At 38.4% G+C, this 20,954-nt stretch overlaps 1 protein-coding gene across 1 annotated transcript; it reads left to right on the top strand.

Annotated features, from left to right (window-relative positions):
* Positions 1-1,500: 1,500 nt before the first annotated feature.
* Positions 1,501-20,254, top strand: LOC145218659 (scavenger receptor cysteine-rich domain-containing protein DMBT1-like). Its single transcript, XM_080086063.1, has 14 exons — positions 1,501-1,555; positions 2,342-2,511; positions 8,879-9,035; positions 10,004-10,185; positions 16,929-17,103; positions 17,509-17,548; positions 17,656-17,827; positions 17,900-18,060; positions 18,129-18,300; positions 19,192-19,259; positions 19,412-19,595; positions 19,653-19,784; positions 19,861-19,966; positions 20,058-20,254. The coding sequence occupies exons 1-14, from the start codon at positions 1,534-1,536 to the stop codon at positions 20,171-20,173; spliced, it is 1,857 nt and encodes a 618-aa protein (XP_079942189.1). The 5' UTR covers positions 1,501-1,533; the 3' UTR covers positions 20,174-20,254.
* Positions 20,255-20,954: the final 700 nt, after the last annotated feature.

Raw genomic sequence — 20,954 nt, 5'->3', positions numbered from 1 at the left:
CACTTTTTGTCAGGTTGCTTGCGCTATCGTTTTTGCTGCAAATAAAAAAATTGCTGCTTTGCGTAAACTGTCATTCATTTGCGGACATATGCCGTTTTGTGTCTGTATCGCAAGCACGTTTGTTTAAAAGCAAAATTATTCCCACTTTTCTTCAGATTTGACTATATTTCGTACGTTACCGCTACAAACAAACCAAAGTATCCACGGTGGCCGCCACCGTGCTTTAAAAACCCAAGGTGGCGGCGCCACCCCGCCACCGCCTACTCGGCGCCTATGACCGTGATGACAAGCGTGTGTAGCAAAAGACTGGCACAAACGTAGTCAAACATAGTTCACTGGTGTAAAAGCGACCGATAATTTAGAACGCTCCCCGTGAAATGTTTTCCAGGCGCAATTGATATATCTGGTTCGTAAATACAAGATTGCACTGACGCTGACTGTATGCCGCTCTTTTTGAGTATGTTTTATATTTTACGAATGAAACAGATACGTTGTTGTCCTGCTCAACAAGCTTTTCCAAAATGTTGACAAGAAAAGGGAAGAAAATTGAAAAAAGTACCGCTCGAATCCGATGTAATTAAATGTATAATAACTGCAACATGCCGCTGTGTACTTTATATAATTCCCATCATCACAATGCCAATGCATGCGTCGATGCGTGCCACGTGATCATTCGTCATTTCCTTACGTGCCAATTATGTTTTTGGCAATTATTGGCGCATTGCCGAAAATCTTAAGTAATGCAACAATTATAAACTTACCGTGCATTAAAATGACCAAAGTTGTTTTGTACATGCAGTATATAACAGTCACAATGTGCAGCGAAGAAAGTTTGCATGTCGTTAACGGTTGTGTGTGCAGAAAAGGAGAAATATGGCGCCACAGCAAAAGCGTCAGATCATCCCAATGTTACGTAGATAACATCGTGCCTCTGCTGATAACTTTGCCAATTCAAAAAGTTTCCATCCGTATAGCATTTAGAATTCAAAAATTTCACTTTTCGAAAAGTGGAGTTTTGAAATAGCTTGTCGCAAATTATCGAACATCACCATATTTAGTTAACATATGGAAGGATAGTTTATATTGCGGATTGAAAAGGAAAGAAAACAGATACCTGGAAGCAAGTGCATACATTATCCAGCAAGTCTGGCTTGTGCCACAACTGCTGAATGTAACGTTACATACACTATATTGCAATATACCATACCATAACATTACGAACGTGCATGTAGATACACATGCCTAGGCAGCATTGTGTTATAAATACATACCATAATGCACGAGGTAAAGAACAAACATACCTGGCAGTTACAATAGCAATCGAGGCGGAAAAATGCGTTATGGATTCAACGACATCCGTCCCATAGCTCTTGCAATTGTATCCTGCTAACCGTTTTGTCAATTTGTGCGTACAACTGTATGTACAGTACAACGCATTTAATTATTATCAAACCAGTTGCGTTCTTGTTGAAACATCGAACTGTAAGTTATAGTATCATGGGGACAATTAAATGGACACTTTTTCTTCTCTTAATGTTTGCCTGGCTCAGTAAAGGTAAGAAACATTTTGTTTATCATAAGAATTTCAAAGTTGCGTTATAAGAGTCGATACAGAATTGACAAACTATTTTGTTAAAAGATTTGTCATTTTGTTAAAAGACGTCATGATTTTCCATTTTTCTAAAAAAATATCCTTATCTTTGACTTGCGACCAATTTTATCGTAGGTATAAACAATGACTTTTTCCTCTATGATTTGTAAAATCATTAGAAAACGTTTCGATGGGAAATCTCTTTTCCCAGTCGTTATTATCTTTTTTTCCTAAAATAAAGAAAGTGCTAGGGATGACCCCAAAAGACATGTTTTTAGAACAACTTGTCTGTGGAAATAATTTTGTGCAAAAATACTAACTGAAGGTTTGGATTTTCCAATAGAGGCTCAGGTTCTTACCACCATTCCACCTTTTAGCACAGTGGTTCCCAACCGGAGGGGAATTCCTCCCCAGGGAGGAATTTTATGAGTTCAGGGGAGGAATTTCATAAAAACTGCCAAAAAAAGTACATTGGAAATGTTACAGAATATTTTTGTCTGTACATTATTATGTCCATTATAATTTGGACCCGGTTAACATTTGGTAAAGGATTCTGAATGGACATCCCTAATTATAAGGTCTATTTCAAATTGCTATAATGTTTTATGTTATATTTGTTTTTCTTCTTATGGGGAGGAATGAATAGTTCAAAAATGGGCGAAGGGAGGAATGTAACAAACAAGGTTGGGAACCACTGTTTTAGCAGAAATATCATATGGAAGAAATACAAAAACGCTATTTTTGTTCTAGGCACAATGGCGTGTGTAGCGACTACTCGTATAGATAACGGGCATGCAAACGACTACATAAGGACTCAATGCGATACATGGCAGTGGAGCTTTCACTACATTGGACAAAATGCTGCAGGTGTTTTTGGTGACATCGGCATTGGACGACTCGCTGAAAACGACTACTGCAAGGTAAACATTAACAAAGAGTATGTAAATTCCTTCATAGCTTAAAATGAACAAAGCAACAGTCACTTCGAGCTGCAGTTGCGGATTGTACCGCTTCGGTTCTTTATGTTGTGCGATTATAGGTTTAATCGATTGAAATCCAATCCCAGCTGCGTTAGAATTATTTATTCAACATAAACTCTAAGATTTAAAGTGACGTTATTAAATGTTTTGCAACAACTATACTTCACACGAAAAACAAAACAAGGATACACATTAAAAAAACACTAGAATTTGGCAAAAAAGCTTTTAATTTGTAAACAATAATTATTCTGGACATAACGTTCCAAAACGAAAATTAAGGAATATAGTAAAGTAAAAAAACATTGAGGCCCATGACGTCACAAGCTGAGCTTTGGTACAAAAACCAACCATAAAAAAATTAAATAAATGTTAATACTGCGACAAGGTATAAAACTGGCGTCGGTTTTAAAGATTCAATTACATGTGTAGTTAACCAAACCTAATCTTGCACATATACGTAACGCAATGTTGCATGCCGAATTAACACAATCTTAAACCAAAATTTTGCAAACGATTAATATGCCACAACGGAAGGAAAACATATAAAATTAAAGCAAACGAACTTTCTGTGCAGTTATGTATCTTAAAAGATATATAACGTAGTGCACTTTGATTCACGAAGAACTATTCTTTTGTAGCCAATGCTGTGTACTCATTTAAACCAGTTGGGAATTTATATACATAAGGTTCATAAACAAATAGCCATAAACGCTAAACAATCTTTAAATAATAACACAAGTAACTGCCACTTGCTTCGTAATAATGCTCAGATTCTTGAGACTCTATACCAGTGGTTCTCAAAGTATGGGTCGCGACCCAAACGTGGGTCGCGCAGGGTCAAAAATGGGTCGCGCTATGGTGGTTTAATTCTGCCCAAACGAAATATTACTGCATTAAGTAAACACAAACGAATTTACTTTATGTAGTAGTAAAGTCGCCTCACTCGACCACGTTGTACAGTAAAATGAACCAATTATTGCAACATGCTGACAATAGCCTTCCAATTTTACTTTTACGCCGATTGTAACGTCATAGCACGGGAAATAAAAGTTAATCATGCGAAATTAAACGGATGAGTAAGTATTCGTACAAGGAAACATTTGTAGATTTAGGTTTCACTTTTATCAATGATCATGGTGTTGCAAAGCCACAATGTGTGTTGTGTTATGTATAGTGTTGTCGAATCGAGCTCGTTAAGCCTGCAGTTATTTTTGACATGAGCAGACTCCTACGAGGCGACGACGTGGCCTCGAAATTGCAGTCCGTCTTGTTATATTTTTTGATGTTTGAGGCTTGGGTCGTGAAGTGTTCACAAAACTCAGATTTGGGTCGCGGTCAAAAAAGTTTGAGAACCACTGCTCTATAAAGACATTAAAACATCTGTAGATAAGCCCGACTACAGTATAACAGCTTTCTGACAAATCATCTTCCAGGAATGGGTAGACTACTAAAAGTTACCAATATTTACCCACTCCCGTCGTAAAACACTTTTTGCCAGTGTAGCAAAATTTATTTGCTTGTTGGTTTTGTCACCGTCACTTATTGTTTTCATTCTTTTTGTTGTGGCAGCAAAGTTATGTTTGTAATGTGGCACCTTCGCTGCTTCCCCTTCGGGGTGATAGGTTTTGTAAAGCGTTGATTGCGCCGGACTGTGCCTTCCTGTTCCGCATGCCTTAAATAGGGCGTCGCTGGTCGACGATATGGCTTTGCTCTAGGCGCCGTGTAACATAGTGGTGTTAGTGTTGGTATTGGTGGTGGCTTGCCTCGTGCCCGGTGTAACGTACGTTGCTTTAACATTGTTTTAAAAATAAGTCCGCGCCCATGAGCTAAACCTGTGCAGGGTAGTAATTGGCTTTAGTGGTTAGCCGTTATTGCAGGGTTCTGGACCGGTTAAAAATTAAGTAAGCAGGCTTGATGTATAATATGGATTTATCAGGCCTGCCGAAATAATTCGGTAACACCAGACATTGTACTTTACTCTCACTCGGCTTTGCCAGGCCGACTACAAGACTGTACTATACTCTATACTCTTTCAAACCATTTCTGCGAGGCTGCAGTGTTTTTTAAGGTGTTTTTAAGGTGTCAAATTTCTCCAGCGGTTTCCCAAAATTTTGACTTGCAACTACAGTAGAAAAGTAATGGTTGTTTCTCGCTATGTCTTGTCGGTAATACGAATATAGCCTACGATCAATAGTTCACGTCCGGAAAAAAGAATAAGTGGAGGTACAGCTAACAGCTGAATCAAAGAGTTATTCACAAAAGAAGTGCACCTTCGATACTCGTCAATGTTTATTTCTGATTTATGGCGCATAATGATCAGTTTTTACGTGTGGAAACTTAACAAGCAGAAGCCAACAAGCACACTTTGTTTGATTGTGCAGCAAACTTGTTTGGCGGCCGTGTTGGGCAGGCTGTTTGGTCGCTGTCACAATCATTTAAGCTGTGCCTTGTCGAATAATTCATTTTATGTTGCGTTGATTGTATGTTGTTTAAATGCCTAGGTTTGTACCGCATCTTTAGAGATTAATGTTTGTCCTAAAGTAACCTTTGAAATCAGAAATAACGTAATAATTGCTTTTCTTGCGAAACCTAGATTCGAGTTAATTCTATTCCTTCTGGACTCTTCTCTGACTTAAACTGAATATTATGAAGCTTATGATGTCATAAACGTATTTACTCAACCTGACGTTTAGTTTTAACAATTGTTTGTGACGTAACTTAACCGAAGCTTCTCGTAGGTGGGAGAATATTTTTGGCATTATATAAGGCGGCATATTTTGAGTGTAAAAGAGAGGAAGGCCAGAAATTAAGAAATACGTTGAAGTGCTGACAGTTGCTATCAAGTTTTAATGCGTTATTTGCAAGTGCTATTGTAGATTACATCGCCCTTTTTGCCAGTTCTCTGAAGATTTTGATCAGCGATCCCAGAAGTAGAACTATTCGGTCGTTAATTGATCAGCGATCTCTTTCCTGGTAAAAGAAAAGGAAGACGTGACAGTCGCTATCTTGAGCATTTTTGAGATAGAAAGATTGTTTTTGCGATAAAATTTAGAATAGGCTATTTCTTAAATACTCTTTCTATTTTTTAACTTAAAAATTTTAAGTTTTTGTGAGTTATTTCAGGTGAAAATGTCGCAGCGTAAACGCTTATCCTCTGATAAACCTAAAGTATAAAGCAGTTCTTTTCTGGTAAACCGAAAACACGTACTGCTGCTCTAACCCCCGAAACCGCATCTGCCAACAGCACCACAAGTTCTGATTGTGTTTTACTGAATGACCGCAATTCTGCTGAAAATGTTCAAGAGCAGTCGACTCTTCCTGTTGCATCGTCGACGACTGTTCCAGCTTCACCAGTCAACAAGATATTTCAATCGTGGATTAAACTGAAAGGTTTTGATGATACTCTACGAATGAACGTGTTCACCCTCCATGCTGACGGAGGCATAATATGTTTGCTTTGCTCTAAGCATCCAGTAGCTATCACTGGCCGAGGCAAGTTTGCTGATGTTTACACCAGCGTACCCGCCAGACCTCAGCGCCCCTCTCGTCTGGATATGCATCTGAGCTCGGAGCAACACCAGCAAGCAGTTAAACTGGAACAGAACCAACGTGTCTCGCTATTTCACACAAAGTATCAAGATCGTGTATTAAATAAAACCAAAACAGTGGCTGAGAGAGTACACCTAATTTAATGGGTACTGAAAGAGGAAGTAGCGAATCGAAAGGTTGCTTCCTTGCAAACACTGGTTGACCGCATTGGTCACAATGACCGGCTTCGTGACCTGCGACATACCAGTTCAACAGCAGTGACGGAGTTTATTTTGCTCATCTCCGACCATCTGACTGATCGCATCGTTGCTGATGTCAAGCAAAGCCTATGCTGGGCTACCATGGTCGACGAGACAACCGATATTGCTACTTTGCAGCAATATATTACATTTGTTCAGTACGTCAATAAAAAAGGACGCCAGGCAACTGCATTATTGGATATCCATCGGATAGACGCTCGCGGGGCAACTGCTGCCAACCTATTCCGACTCTGGAAAGAGGTCGCTGCTGACTACAGTCTTGATGTGGGTAAACATGTCGCTATTGAATGCGATGGAGCTGCTGCAATGACAGGCCGCCGAAATTCCCTCTCACAGAAATTGACTGCACAAAATCCGATTACCTACACAGTGCACTGCCATGCGCATCGCTTAGCCTTGGCATGTACGGACACGGTAAAGGAGCTACAACACATCCAGGATTGCGAACGTGGCTTAGTCCAGACGTGGAAGTACTTTTCAATTTCGCCGCTCAAGACCGCAAAACTACAAGAAACGCAAACTGTTGATTTTGATTCGTCTGCGCGAAAATTAGTTAAAGCCTGCCGTACTCGCTGGCTATCTCATGGTCAGGCTGTAATCGCAATGAAAGCAGAACTGCCTGCTGTACACGCTACGCTCCAATATTTTGCTACCGAGAAGAAAGATTGCACAGCAGTTGGTATTCTTCATTTAATTTGCTCCAAACGCTTTCTTTTCTCCCTTTACTTGCTGAATGCTGCTTTGGTCCATCTCAACAAGTTATCATTGTTGTTTCAAAAAGGTAGTTTTCACTTTTCTCACATGCAGTCGGCACTTTCAATATGCAAAAAAGAGATTAGGAGCATTGCCAATTCAGATCAGGTTTTAAACAGCCTAAAACTTGACTGGGAGAAGATTTCAAAAATTTTACCAAGATCTCAAAATACACTTCTTGAAGATGATTTTAAACTGCTGCGATTCACCACAGAAACATACTGTGAGGCACTGCTCTGTAATCTCGAAGAACGTTTCCCTGAGCCTGAGGTACTCTCTGCTTTTCGAATCTTTGATGCTAATGAGATTTCTCTTGATACCCCTCAGCGCCAGCTTTATGGGAATGATGATCTCTCGCTGCTTATCAGAAGATTTGACATTGTTCCTGCTGAACAAACCTTGAAAGTACTAAATGACTATTAAACGTTGAAAGATAGAATGACAATGCCAGAATTTGAGTTCTGCCAAGATCCCGGTGATGTCTGCAGCAAAATTGCTCGAGACAACGTATTCCAGCAAATGTTTCCAGAGCTGCATCGACTTTGCTGCATTGCATTGTCAATTCCTCTAGCAACCGCCTGGCCAGAGCGAGGATTTTCGACTCTATGTCGTGTTAAAACCAAGCAACGAAATAGGCTATTAGATATCACCCTGAATGCTCTAATCAACATTTCGATGAACGGTCCGCACTAACGAGGATGCACAAAAGATAGCTGAGAAGTGGCAAAAAGCAAAGGACCGACGAACAGTGACAGTGCGAGCATTGAAGGCGTTGGAATCTGCTAACAACAAAGAAATGGAAGCTGGCGGATGGGAACGGGATTGCGAATCTGTTTTGTTGCATGAGATAGAACCTGAAAAATTTGTTCTGTGATTGTGCACTGCCAGTAGCCTAATAAATAATTCGTTTACGCAAATATGGCTATTTTTTGGTATTTAAATGAAACACTTGCGGTCTCTTAAAACTAGTTAGCGGTCACCGAAACCAAACCTTAAAAAACAACCTGCGAGGCTGTACTCTATTTTTTAAACTATATTTGTACGTCTCTTTCATTGTTTACAGTCGTCGCTAAACATAGTTAGATATCTGTTCATTTAAATACTACACCAGCAAAGCCGTCACCCGAAGAAACATGTTAGACAACGGCAGTTGATCTTTAACCGAACTTATGGTCATCTCCTACGCTACACAATACACTTACGCACCAAGCTTACAAATAACAGTTTCTATGATGTACCAATGACTTATGGTGGCTCTGGCCACAGCACACTTATGCAACATAAGGTCAGTTGAAACGCATCTGCCGGTCAGCGCAAAATTGCATCTACACATTTGCAAGAGGTAGGTAGTTCAAACTAAATCTGTAGACAGAGTGTAAATGTTAGAACAAGGGTCGTCAACTCCTGGCACGCGTGCTAAGGTTAGCACTCAAGCATTTGTTCATGGCACGCCAACTGATTTGCGTGTTCATAGTGAAGTAGCCTAGATGCACAAAACACTCTCCTTATTGTCGATATCAGCTGGCACAAACGTCTATCATCTAGAAAAATGTTGGCACGCGAGAAGATAACAAGTAAATTGTCACGCATCGCTTAAAAGGTTGCCGACCCCTCAACGCAAAATTGCATCAACATATTTGCTAAACCTGGAGACAGAGTTGTGTAAAGTGTTAGAACCTATCCGCTCATGCAACAAACTGTTGCACGTTGTTTAGCTTTGTTTAATACTTGTATTCTCCGACCAGGCATACGCAGGAAATAACACAAACGGTCAATATATTGGAATACTACGAGGTAATGGTTCTTCGACTGGTCCTGTGGTGACTTACAACTCTACAAGTATATTTTTCGACTGCAAGACCAACGAAACTACTCAGGAAGTTCAAATCTTCGTTGAAGGCGGTAAGGACGTTTATTAGAACAGGGTGCTTTACCGAGGGTGCGATTGTGAAAATTTTTGGAGTTGTGGGGCGATTTTACATTTAAGGGGGGTGATTTCAAATTAACTAAACTGTGAGATACGCAATATGACTCGTCCATTAGCTTAAATATCTTGACAGCACCCGAGTAATCTCGACAGCACGGTTGGGCAAATAATTTGATACAGCAGACATTGAAATAAGGATTTGTATAGCGATGTGCAATAGTTTTGACAAAAGAAAGCGATTGTTTGGACATTATATCTTGTCTAAGATGTAACAACCTTTTCGACCCTATAAATAGAGACAATGTAAAATTATGGTTTTCCTTAGTCCTGCAGTTTTTTTTTTAAGGTTTGGTTTGGGTGACCGCTAAGTAGTTTTAAGAGACCGCAAGTGTTTCATTTAAATACCAAAAAATAGCCAAATCCAAATTTTGGGACCGTTTCGGTCCCCCAAAACACCTTAAAAAAACACTGAACTCCTGCCTTTTCATCACGATCAACAAAATAACCCAAATGTTTGAGCATCAAATTAACTCCGCACATACCAAAGCTAGATAATCCGACGAAACTATTTTCGTAGTGGCTATTGCAGGCAGGAAATTTCGTCCCAAATCAAACTTTAGTATTGCTGACATATATTTAACTTCAACAATTTTCTGCTAAGAGTTCGAATGCAAAAGGACAGTTGTAACAAACAACACTTTTTGCTGAGTTAACCACATTAAAATAATGTGAATCTTACTGAATATTGGCTTATGTAAACCTATCACAAATATATCTTAAAAAACGTTGCGTTGGTGCTGTTAGATACTGAGACCTTAATAACTTCGAAACGTTAAGTTCAAATTTTGCCCAAAGTCAAAAAACTGCACATCACCTAAAAGATTTAGACGGGTGATGTAATTGATGGCATGCGAGTGGGAAACCTGTACGTATTGTGATTTAGTGGTTCCAAGTCTGTGTGGGATAACACCAATATCTAGTCTTCCTATCACGATCACTTCACCAAACTATCCTGACAATTACCCCTACAAGTTTGTTTGCATCTGGGAATTCAATGCCAATGAATCTGGTTCATTTTTGTTCACCTTCGAAAGCTTTGACCTTGAATCTGAAGATTACGTATACGTGAGTATTTCATTTTTACTAGCGCTTTTTATTTTCGTGGTATATCTAGGTACTCGTCTGGAAATTTTTTATTTGACTGTTTAAGCCTTTTAATAAGCCAACAGGTCTTTGATCGACCGACTGGCTTTTGTCTGGGGAGTAGGACTAGCAACTAAGGAGCAACTAAGAGTGCGGTACGGTACGCAACGAACGTCGTACGAGAATAATATAATGCACTGCACTGACGTCATCAACATTTTTTTATCTGACCATCTGCTTTTAAATGATTTTTCAATGCAAGTTTTAGTAAGTATTAAAACTGCAATATTCTTCACAACTGGAAAAGATCTCTAATTTAGGGTTGCCATACGTCAGGATCTTCCCTGACATGTCAAGGAATTTAGTGTTTAAATCTGCGTCAGGGAGAAATGTGTGCTTAAAAGTCAGGAATTTAAGAAAAAAATATTTTTCCATACCATGAAATTAATGTACCAACGGAGGAAGTTTTTAGAAGTTAGCTACAACTGCGTTTATGCCAGGGGTTCTTAACCTGGGGTCCATGAACCCCCAAGGGGTCCGAGAAGATGAATTAAGGAGTCCATGAAACGAAATACAATTATTCCGGTAATCCACGTATTTTTCTCTGTCCACGTTACTACTTGATCACAACAGCAGCCAAACATGCACCAAATATTTTTTCAAACAAGTGCCATTGATGGTTTGTTAATGCTTTGAAAAGTATTGTGTTAAAATTTTTCTGTTCAGCTTCGTTTGGTTCGCGAGATCTTGGGGTCTAAAGTGAACCCCTTGCGTGGTTTGCTGGAGCCTTTTTTTATGATTAAAGAACTTAAGTGTGGCCTCTAAAATGTATCTAATACAGTTTCTCTGTTAATTGCAATTTTATGTCACTTTTTTGTGAAAGCAACTTCTTGTCAAGAAAAAGTTGTACTGTGTTCCTACACTTACAACCTGTACATAAGATACAACTATAATGACATTCCAATAATACTGTTACAGTACAAGTTTCCATAAAGGAATAGTTTAAAATTACGCACATGCAACAGAAATAATTACATGATGCTTCATCTACGGTGGTTTGAGGGAAGAATTCACTGAATTTTAGCTGAAATTGAACCTGCAGTTTATACAAACTTATCTTAGATAACAAGAATAATAGTCCATTTATTCGTAACATACATTTGCACCACAAAAATTCACCCCAAACACGTGCGAAGCTTGCCGATGAATGATTTTTGCTATTGTCTCCAGCATTTTTTTTTCACGGGGTTCGAACCCAGGACTCTCCCGGGGACGAATTCCGATCAGGTTTTTTTTAAGTCTGTATATGGGTCAGGCGCGCCAGACCGTTCGGCCAAGTTCCTGCTCTATTGTCTCCAGCATAAACCAACGGATTGTATGACCGGAAGGTGCTGCCATCTTGCGGAATTTTTGATTCGGCTGAACAACCCCATTTGCTTCAAAAATCACCCAACCGTTCAACGGAGTAGCGCAACCCAGTGTTTATAGAGATCAGTGGTACACACAGCGTCACCATATAGATTATGGTGTAATAAACAGTTAAAACCATTATTCACACTGTGCAGTTCAATCTGTGCATCAAGTTGGAAATTAATCTAAGCTTTTGGGGCGTCAATAGATGGTATGTATATATGGTATAAACTAGTGATGCACCGAAGTTTCGGTTGGCCGAAACATTTCGGACGTATCCGTTGTTTTCCAATGTTTCGGTTTCGGCCCGAATTTTTTTGAAAATTCGGCCGAAACCGAACTTTTTTGCTGCATGGAATCAAAGCCTTGAATTTCATTTTCGCCCATACGAAACATCATAAATTAACTATTTGTTATATTTATAAATTACGAGCCACGTTGTCTGCAAAATATTACAAGTTTAGCAAAGCTTACGTATTGTAAAAGTTATTTTGGTTTGTCATAATTGAGGTCACTCGCATCAACAACAAAAGTTTCAGTTGAAAACATCCATAAGAATGGGGATTTTAGGTTCGGCCTGATTCGGCCGAAATTATTCGGCCTCAAGGACGAATATTCGGTTTCAGCCCGAACCTTTTTAGGCGGGTTCGGTGCATCACTAGTATAAACCTATTTCTTTACATCTGTAATTTTAAAACAAAAACCAGCAGGTAATTGGCGGATGTTGGTGAAACAAGGATCTGCAATGCGGCTGTCGTAGCGAAAAGTTTGTTAAAGTGTATAAAACTAGATTAAAAATCACATGCGGTCCTCGGCATAATTTCCAAACTGCAATGTGGCCCCCGGACCCCACAAGTTTGACACCCCTGCCATGGGCGGATCTAGACGGGGGTGTTTGGTGTTTTGACAGCCCCCTCAGAAAATTGGTAAAATTTGCCGACCTCCCATTTTGAAAATGATGTGCGTAAATTAAATAGGCCAAACGTTTCGTTTACGCTGCATGATTACAGTCATTATATCAAAGTCGTGCGCCTTCATCGTTTTGTATTGGCTTATCTAATAGTCTATTGTGACGTAACAAGGGTTAAAATGAACGGTTTGTTGCGCTAACAATACAAAAGTAATTATCTGTCAAAGACACAGATGTCAAAAGAGCTGACTGCACTAAATGTAATGTATAAAATTGTTTTCGCACATAAACAATGTTATATCTGGCTAAACTGTTTGAAACAGTTAATGCTAAATTGTTTTTGACCTACCAAACACCTAATTGTTTGTCACAAATATTCGAACGATGTAAATCGAACCATGTCCTTAAGGTACATGTAATTGGTACCTTGCTAATGCTTTGCATGGTAACTTTATTGTATTCGTAACGTTGCACAACTTAAAAGGTTAACCATCGTTTCAAAAAGACGTCCTTGAGAGGTTTTTTTTAAAGCAAGTAATGTATTTTGATTACCTGACAGTCACGTTTATCTTGCAACAGCAGTTTTGCTGAGTAAGCTAGATAGTAGAGCCAAGAGGCGTAATTGGCATGCCAAAGTTGCGAGTTATGTTAGAGATTTGTACTTTCTGGTGTGGACCTGTTTGCAATTCTGGATAAAGCACTCTGCCGCTTAACGCGTCGTTTTAACCCACAAAACGAAATTGGCAACGAAACAATTAACTACTTGCCATTTGACATGTAAATTAAGTATACCGCGTGAGGCGTATTGTGGTACAAACGCGTTGAATTTTTGCAATAAACATCAGAACAGAGCGATTTCAAAGCTGCATCGGGGTAATATTATTCAGGTCTTAAAACGTGGAAACGACTAAACAGCAAATTCAGGTTAAGTACAAAAAAGTTCCACTTTTTGCGGTCCGCGTTTATCAGTAAACATTTTGTGTTGTGTTAGAGTTGAAGCAATGTCGTTTAAACTTCTTACTTAAAGAGACGCAAATGATCAGGGCGGGAACTATGGGTTATGTTTTTGAGTTTTTAAACAATGCAACATCACAAGCTTTGTGCGTCCATGATAGTAAAACAGTTTTTCCCGACCCCAAATCTCTGTTATGCATTAGGCACTTCGTAATTACAAAAGTGATACCTTGCGACGGCAGCATTTTTGGTGCATGAGTGACGTCAAGGTTTATTTAGAAAGGGGAATACCCAAACCGTATTATATAACGTCAGTATCGCATCAGGAAATTTCCCAAATAATTGTTGGACACCCCCCTTAATTTATTTCTAGATCCGCCCCTGACCCCTGCTATAAAACGTAAAGGCCCTGCACACAAGATGCGGTTGACGGTTGCGGCTAGCGATGTCAGCGCCGGCGGTTGTTGGCGTAACGTTTGGCGCGACGTTGGCCCTTCACACCGACAGTGCGGTTGACGTCAACGACTTTTTTTGCTAAGAAAACTGGCTCAATGTGTTTGACATATTGAGTGTTTCTGCGTATTAAGAGAGTTGCTACAAAATTCCGTTGAGTTTATTTTGTGACAAAATATAACGTTGATCATCCTCCTACTGTAAAATGTTTCCAAAAACAGTTGCAACAGCAATATTGGATTTAGTTTATTTCTGTCATTGCTGTTGAAACACACGTTCCTGTTTTACAGACCCTTTATGTTTGAATGTTGGCAATATAATAGCAATAACATAAATGAACACAATTTAGAAAACACAAGATTGCAGAAATGCAAAGAAAACAATCATATAACAACATACAAAAAAAGCTTAAATGTAAAAAGATGCATGCACATTTTAATTTTATCACAAACTTGCACATTGTTGCACAATCACAATGATGCTAGATGTTGTCAAATGTGAGAAAAAACTTGTATTCTTTGGCTGGTGGCATTTTTTTAAGTTTGTAACTTCATCATTTTGCTGTGCGATGTTGGATGAGGTTTTCATTGGGAAATTGCTTTCTATAGTCTGAAAAACATGTCATAAATCCATGTCTTGAACTCTGGACACATATGAAACAGTTGATCAGCAGAAACTACATTTTTATTCAAGTATAATAACCTGGAAATCCCATTATACACACATTTCCATCCTGGTAAGATTTCAACAGCAGCACCTCTCTTGTACTTTTCTTTTTGCAAAGTAGTGGTTTCATAATTACAAAATCATTTCATTAAAAATGACCAGTTGACCACCCAAGACTAAACAAACAATTAAGCTGTATATAAAAGTTATTTAAACCACTGGTAACAAAATTTTAGTATGTTTGTATTCAGCATTCAATATCAAACTGTTTAAAAAAAATTAACGGACAATTTCAAACTAATTTGCTAAAAACAGCCAAAAAAACAATTAAAACAAGACAATTTGTACCAATACTATTAGTACTTCATTAACTCCATTCTTATTTTCCTGGGAAATAACAACAAAACAATCCACTGACACACAAAAATTCCTAAATCAAGCAGAAATGTATCATAAACAAGTCGAACACCCGCCAAATACCAAGTTTTTCACCCAGCAGTTCATCGCGGCTGACGAAAAAGTTAAATCCGAGTTAACTTTGCCGTCAGCCCCTTCAACCGAGAAAATCCCGCCGTCACGGCAAGTCGCTGTCTGGTGTGAATACCCCGAACTGTTTCGTTTTGCATTGTGCGCGCGCGCGCGAATCAGTACCTGTTTGTTACTAATTGTCTAACAGTATGCGTTAAATACACAAACAAAATCCGCATCTCGAGAAAACACATCATTCGATGCTACGTGGGAACGTGGGAAATTTCATTTGGTTTAACTGTGTACCTAATATGCAAGGAACAAACTAACAACGATAAGTCGAATGTAGTGAGATATAAAAACGTTTTTTCAGTGGCATTTTATTTTATATTTAAAAAGGTCTTTATGCAAGGCTCCCGTTGTTAGGTTTTTTCTGTGTAAAATTTGTCCGAATGGTTTTTAGAGTGGTAAAGGTTAGAAGAGACCCTGATATATCTGCTTATTGTTTCAAGGATAGTAAGAGTAGTGAGCTTAGACTAATAAACTTAAAAAAACGGAAGCCCACACAGAAAGTTGATTGATAAGCATCAGAGCATCGTATCTAACGTTTTCTCGTGTCGACATCCGTGTGGAATCCAAATTTATTTCGGAATAGAAGTGTTTGAATCGTTAACGCAGCGGTTTTCAAACTGGGATCCGCGGTCCTTAAGGCGTTAAGGGTATTTTGCGGGGACCGCGAAAAGGTGGAAGTAATTCTATGTTTATATTTGGCGTCAGTTTGTGCAACTGAATAAGTTTAAAACAAAGTGAAAGTGAGAAGCGGCCGTCTCCATTGCTAAACAATAGGCTTCATTGCATGACAACCAACAAAAATGCAATTGTTCGCGCACAATTGTAATGCTTTTGTCTTGTCTGTGATGTCAGATTTGAATCATTGTTATGCGCAATTTTGCATAACTAGCTAAAATCCTGCAATCAACTTTCGTTTTTCTGAAATACACATTCAGGCTTGTGAACCGCGCTCTCGAAATAATGGCAAAGGGACCGTTTAGAAAAAATAACGAAAATGTTTGAAAAAAACTGGGTTAACGCAACCGAGATAAATTTTGTCAGGGATTGTGTTTCATAAAATATGGCAACCCTAGTCTAATTAACCATTCAAACAACAATTACTTTGTGTACTTACATAGTAGTAGGGTACGATGTAGTTTTTGGGATTTGGTACGGTACAGTACAGTAGTACGGTATGCCCTTCGCAACAAAATACGTGTACCATGTCTTACTGCTATCATTGATTGCAACAAGGGTATGTATTTGTTCGTTTATAACAGGGGTCGACAAACTTTTTTCACAGCGGGCCGCATAATTTCAATAATCACGCGCGAGGGCCCGCGAACCTAGGACGCACTCTTTCCCGAAATGGAACTTGCGAGGCAGTTTTGATAGGACTGGCTTTTGCCTTTCATATTTTTAATTAGATGGAGCTGCTGTTGAATTGTAAAAAAATATAATCTACCAACTAATGCTCCTTATTCTATCACAAGTAACAAAAGAAGGCAATTGTTCGCGCACAATTGCATTTTTTCGCCCTTGTCCGTGCCGTAACAAACCGCCTGTTGGTCATACCTATACGTCATACTTATAAATTGTAATCCTGTTGAATCAGGTAAAATTATTAAAACGACTCCGAGGCCCGATCCGGCCCGCGGGCCGTAGTTTGGTGACCCCTGGTTTGTAGTGAACGTTCATAACTGAATTTGTTTTGATTGGCGTTTCTTGTTAAACACTGCATCGATAAACTGGTTTAACACTGGTTTTGTTGTTAAACTGATTTGAATTATTTTTATCTGTTTGATTATTTAAGGTGGTTTCCGATGATCCGTCCTCACCAAACTTGAAAACTTCTGGAAACCGAAGCCAGTTCCAGTTTGAAACGTATGGGTCAAGTTTTCGGATGTTTATGACCTCCTACGGACAATATTTATCTTCAGGTTTCATGGCCAGGATAGAAAGAATTGAAAAGAACAACATAAGCCCAGGTGCCAGTTTTCTTTGTAAGGGTCAGAAAATAGAGCTGAACCAGTTTTTGTTTTTGGAAAAAAACAGACATTTAACCATGTGTAAAGTTATGTCGCAACGCCCGTTTTTTGAACTTGGTAACGATTCAAAAAGACGGTCCCCATTTGCAACTGTAGTTCAAAACAACGATTTGAGTAATAGATCACATTTTCTAACAGCGGAGCTAGCTTGAATTGACAATAACTGGTTGTATTTTTCAACCATCAAGCATTTAAATCAATGGAAAAAATAAAACTTAAAACAAAATCAGTCAACTTTAGGTTTGGATCGTATGTTAAAAATTCAACTAGAGATTTTTTGATTGGTCGTCAGTCAATCTTACTCAGTTTTGTTCGTTGTGTTTTAAATGCATCTTTGTTTTGTAGACTTCAATTCAAATTGTTCATCTATGGGTGTTGTAGCAAGGTAAGTCGAAAAACAGTTGCTTTGAGATCTTCTGCATGTAAAAAAGCTTGTTTTCCATTACAACCAAACAGAATAAGGTTTACTCAAACAATCATTTTATATTTCAGCTTATCGGGAGAATACGTTAGAAACCGTTTTCCCGGGGCAGGATACCGACTACAGATGGTCCGTGACGACAGGCAGCCTCATGTAAATTGTTTTGCAGTAAAAAACAACGATTCTGACAAATATGAAATGGAATTCACTGGTGGACATGACCAATGCTCAGCAAATATCAATGTAAAATAGATTTTAGTTTGTAACTGTAATAGTCCGATCGACCTTTAATGATAATTGAAAAATGAAATGCAGGAGACTGACACTGAGATTGTGGTCACATACAAACTGTTGCTTCATGAATCAAGTAAACAAATAATTACACGAAGTAGCCAATCGTCGATCATTGACTTTCACTGTTCGTTTAATCGTACCAACGTTGTCTCGCTTTCCCAACCCGTAGTGGTTTTGTTAAGGTAAGATCCAGACTCAGTCTTTTCTAAGTAAATAATATACATTGATTAGGTATAATATTTTTATACAGTCACGTTCTCGTCGATTTGGGCAAATCTGTGGCATATTTTGACATGGAAATGACTCGTTATATAGGAGACACTTTTATGACAAAGGAAATTGAACCGAGAATAACAGTTCGATCGCCTGTTTACATTGGTGTAAAAATCAATTCTGACATCGAAACCGATTTGGTTTTGCAGGTTCGAAATTTATTTGCTTTGTGCGTTTTGTTTTATGAATGAGGAATCTTCATTGTCTTGACCAGGGGTGGGGAACCTGCGGCCTAAAGGCCGCATGCGCAGCGGTTTTCAAATTAGAGCCAAACGGATCCCATGGTGGTTTACATGGCGATTTCCATAGTAGCCTACTACCAAAACCCAAGATTCTACAATCGTACTTGTGTTGCAAAAGAACAATTGTTTGCACATAATCGAATGTCTTAAACTTGTCTGTGATGTCACAAGGTGCTCTTAGATCATTGATATTTGTAAACAAGCGAGTTTCTAGGTTCAAAAAAATCCTGAATGATGTAGTTAAGATTGAAATGTAGTAAGGAATTATGTTTAGCTTGGACCGTAAGTGCTACAACTCTACAAGGGATGTGCAAAACGGCCATTCTGTACGTCACAAAGTTTGAACACCTCTGTTATTGTCCTGGGAAATAGTCCATGCGGCCTAAACGACTATTGATAAACCGTTCGGTGGCCTTTATAAACAAAAAGGTTCCCCACCCCTGGTCTTGACACATTGATTTTTAACAGTGGTGCCGCGGCACATTGGAGTGTTGAAAAATTTTGCAATTAAATTTCATTACTTGCTTTCAATTTTACATTATTTATTTTTTGGGGGCTGACAGTTGGAGTTTGTGTACAGATTGAATGCACTGAGAAACAATCCCCTTGATTCAATTCCTCTTGCCTATACTTGGCAACAATTGCAACCCAGTTGTGTCTCTCTGCTTGCTTTTTAATTCTATCAGTGTTTTGAGTGTCTACGTAACATTTTTGGTTAATCAAGTGCGGCAAATTTTTTCCGATATTGCAATAGTTCTCAAAACGTTAAAACACTGTCTTAACAAGCATTTTTTTAAGGGAACGTACTGTGAAGTCAGGCCATCGGAAGAGGAATCTATTTTCACTTTTCCTGTTGTTGAAAACGGGTAATTTAAAAACTATGATAAGCTTAAATGCCAAAAATTAAGGTGCTAACTTTGTGTATAAAATATACCTGTGCGGCAGAACACCATCTTAATAAGGATAATAATGTCTACAATCTAACCAATTCACACAAGTTTGCTCTCTCTTTTTACAGATGTACAGTAGAAGATCCTCTTACTTCAAATGGAAATATCATCTACAAGCTGACAGATCCAAGAGTGTTTGGGTTTTCATTTCTCGGTTTCAGTTGGTCTCATAGACGGGACGAAAAGCAGGAGTTGTGGGTGTCATGCAAAATGAACATTTGTCAGAAAAAAATGAATGAAAACTGCAACATTGTAGGAAATCATTACATCGTTTACAGAAAAACCTTGTTTATGAATGAATATTTTTAGGGTTGTGAAAACGATGCACCTGCCAAACGATCCATCAAAAACGAAGCTCAAAATAATGTGAAGAATATTGTGCTTGGACCTTTCAGAATTGTTGGGGACGAAAAGGAAAAAGTCAACTTGCACTGTGACAGAGTAATTCGCTCTTTTGTTTGTTTTGTTTTTTGACAATTTTTAATGCCCGACAAAAACTTATGGCTCATATTTTTAGGATAAACTAGGATGTTCTTATAAGTGCATAATTGATGGAAACAGAAAACCAATATGTGTTTGCCCTGGAGGATTTTTTCTTCACAGGGATGAGAAGACTTGTGTCGGTAAGTGCAACCTGTTTCTCTCAAACATCTCTCAAACGTTTTTATGATATCTAACAAATATTTTCACATAAATATATTCTTATTTGAACAGAAGTTAAAAAATCTATGCAAAACCTTTGGGAGCTGTCTTTCAACAAGTGTCTTTTCTTATCTGTGGTGATGATTATCATCATTGTTGTTTTGGTCATGGTGGTTGTAAAGGGGTAAAAAAGTAAAACACAAAAGTGATTTCGTAATTACAAATGAGCAGCTTTCCTGTGATTGCTTTCCCTGTATGCTAATGATAACGTAAATAAAATTAATAAACAGAGAAATCCTAATATAAAGTTGATTTGTCAAAGCTTCATTTGTGTACAGAGAAGTTCAAGAATTTAGATTTTAAATTTGGCAAAGTTTTTTTTTGAGGCACCACGTTACGGTTAAGCAATTGCACCAAAACAATCAGCAAGGAAATAACAGCGCAAATTTCAGACGAAATAGTTTGAAATACTAAAGGAAATATTTGATAGATAAACATGCTGCACTTACACAGTTAGGTTAAATATCGCGTTGTTAACTTAGAAAATCCTGGCCCCTTGGACAAGTTTTCGGCTTCGAAAAGTATTCTAATTAACACCAACATGCAACCCCATTGACAGTAACACAGAAACACTTTTCAAAAACAGAGGTAGGCATATTTATTGAAAACCTGTGTTGTGTTTGTGGAAGAAATTGTTAGCTATCACCATACGCTTTATTTGATCGATTGTGAAACTTGAAGCATTGTCTTTCAACATCAAAGTACTGATGCAGGCTGCATCATGTATGCTGTTCCGCATCACTTTAAAATTGTAAATTTGTCGATGTTGAGCCCATTAAAATGAACAAAAAATGCTGATCAAATGCTTTTAAAGAAGATTATTGTGTAGCCCATATGCCACGAAGATAGAAGTAGCTTTGTCTAGCAAGTACCGATAGCAAGGATGCTTTTTCTTCCGTGACTAAATTG

This window comes from Phallusia mammillata, chromosome 3 (genome assembly GCF_965637545.1).
Source record: "Phallusia mammillata chromosome 3, kaPhaMamm4.hap1.1, whole genome shotgun sequence".
Taxonomy (NCBI): Eukaryota; Metazoa; Chordata; class Ascidiacea; order Phlebobranchia; family Ascidiidae; genus Phallusia; species Phallusia mammillata.
The sequence above is the reverse complement of the archived record's forward strand: the minus strand, read 5'-3'. Positions and strand labels throughout refer to the sequence as shown.

Bases quoted from the DNA above. Each gene is read 5' to 3' on its own strand.
- LOC145218659 (XM_080086063.1), top strand. From the start codon at position 1,534: ATGTTTGCCTGGCTCAGTAAAG. The intron at 1,556-2,341 runs GTAAGAAACATT...TTTTTGTTCTAG, and splicing joins GTTTGCCTGGCTCAGTAAAG to GCACAATGGCGTGTGTAGCG. The intron at 19,260-19,411 runs GTAATTTAAAAA...CTCTTTTTACAG, and splicing joins TTTCCTGTTGTTGAAAACGG to ATGTACAGTAGAAGATCCTC.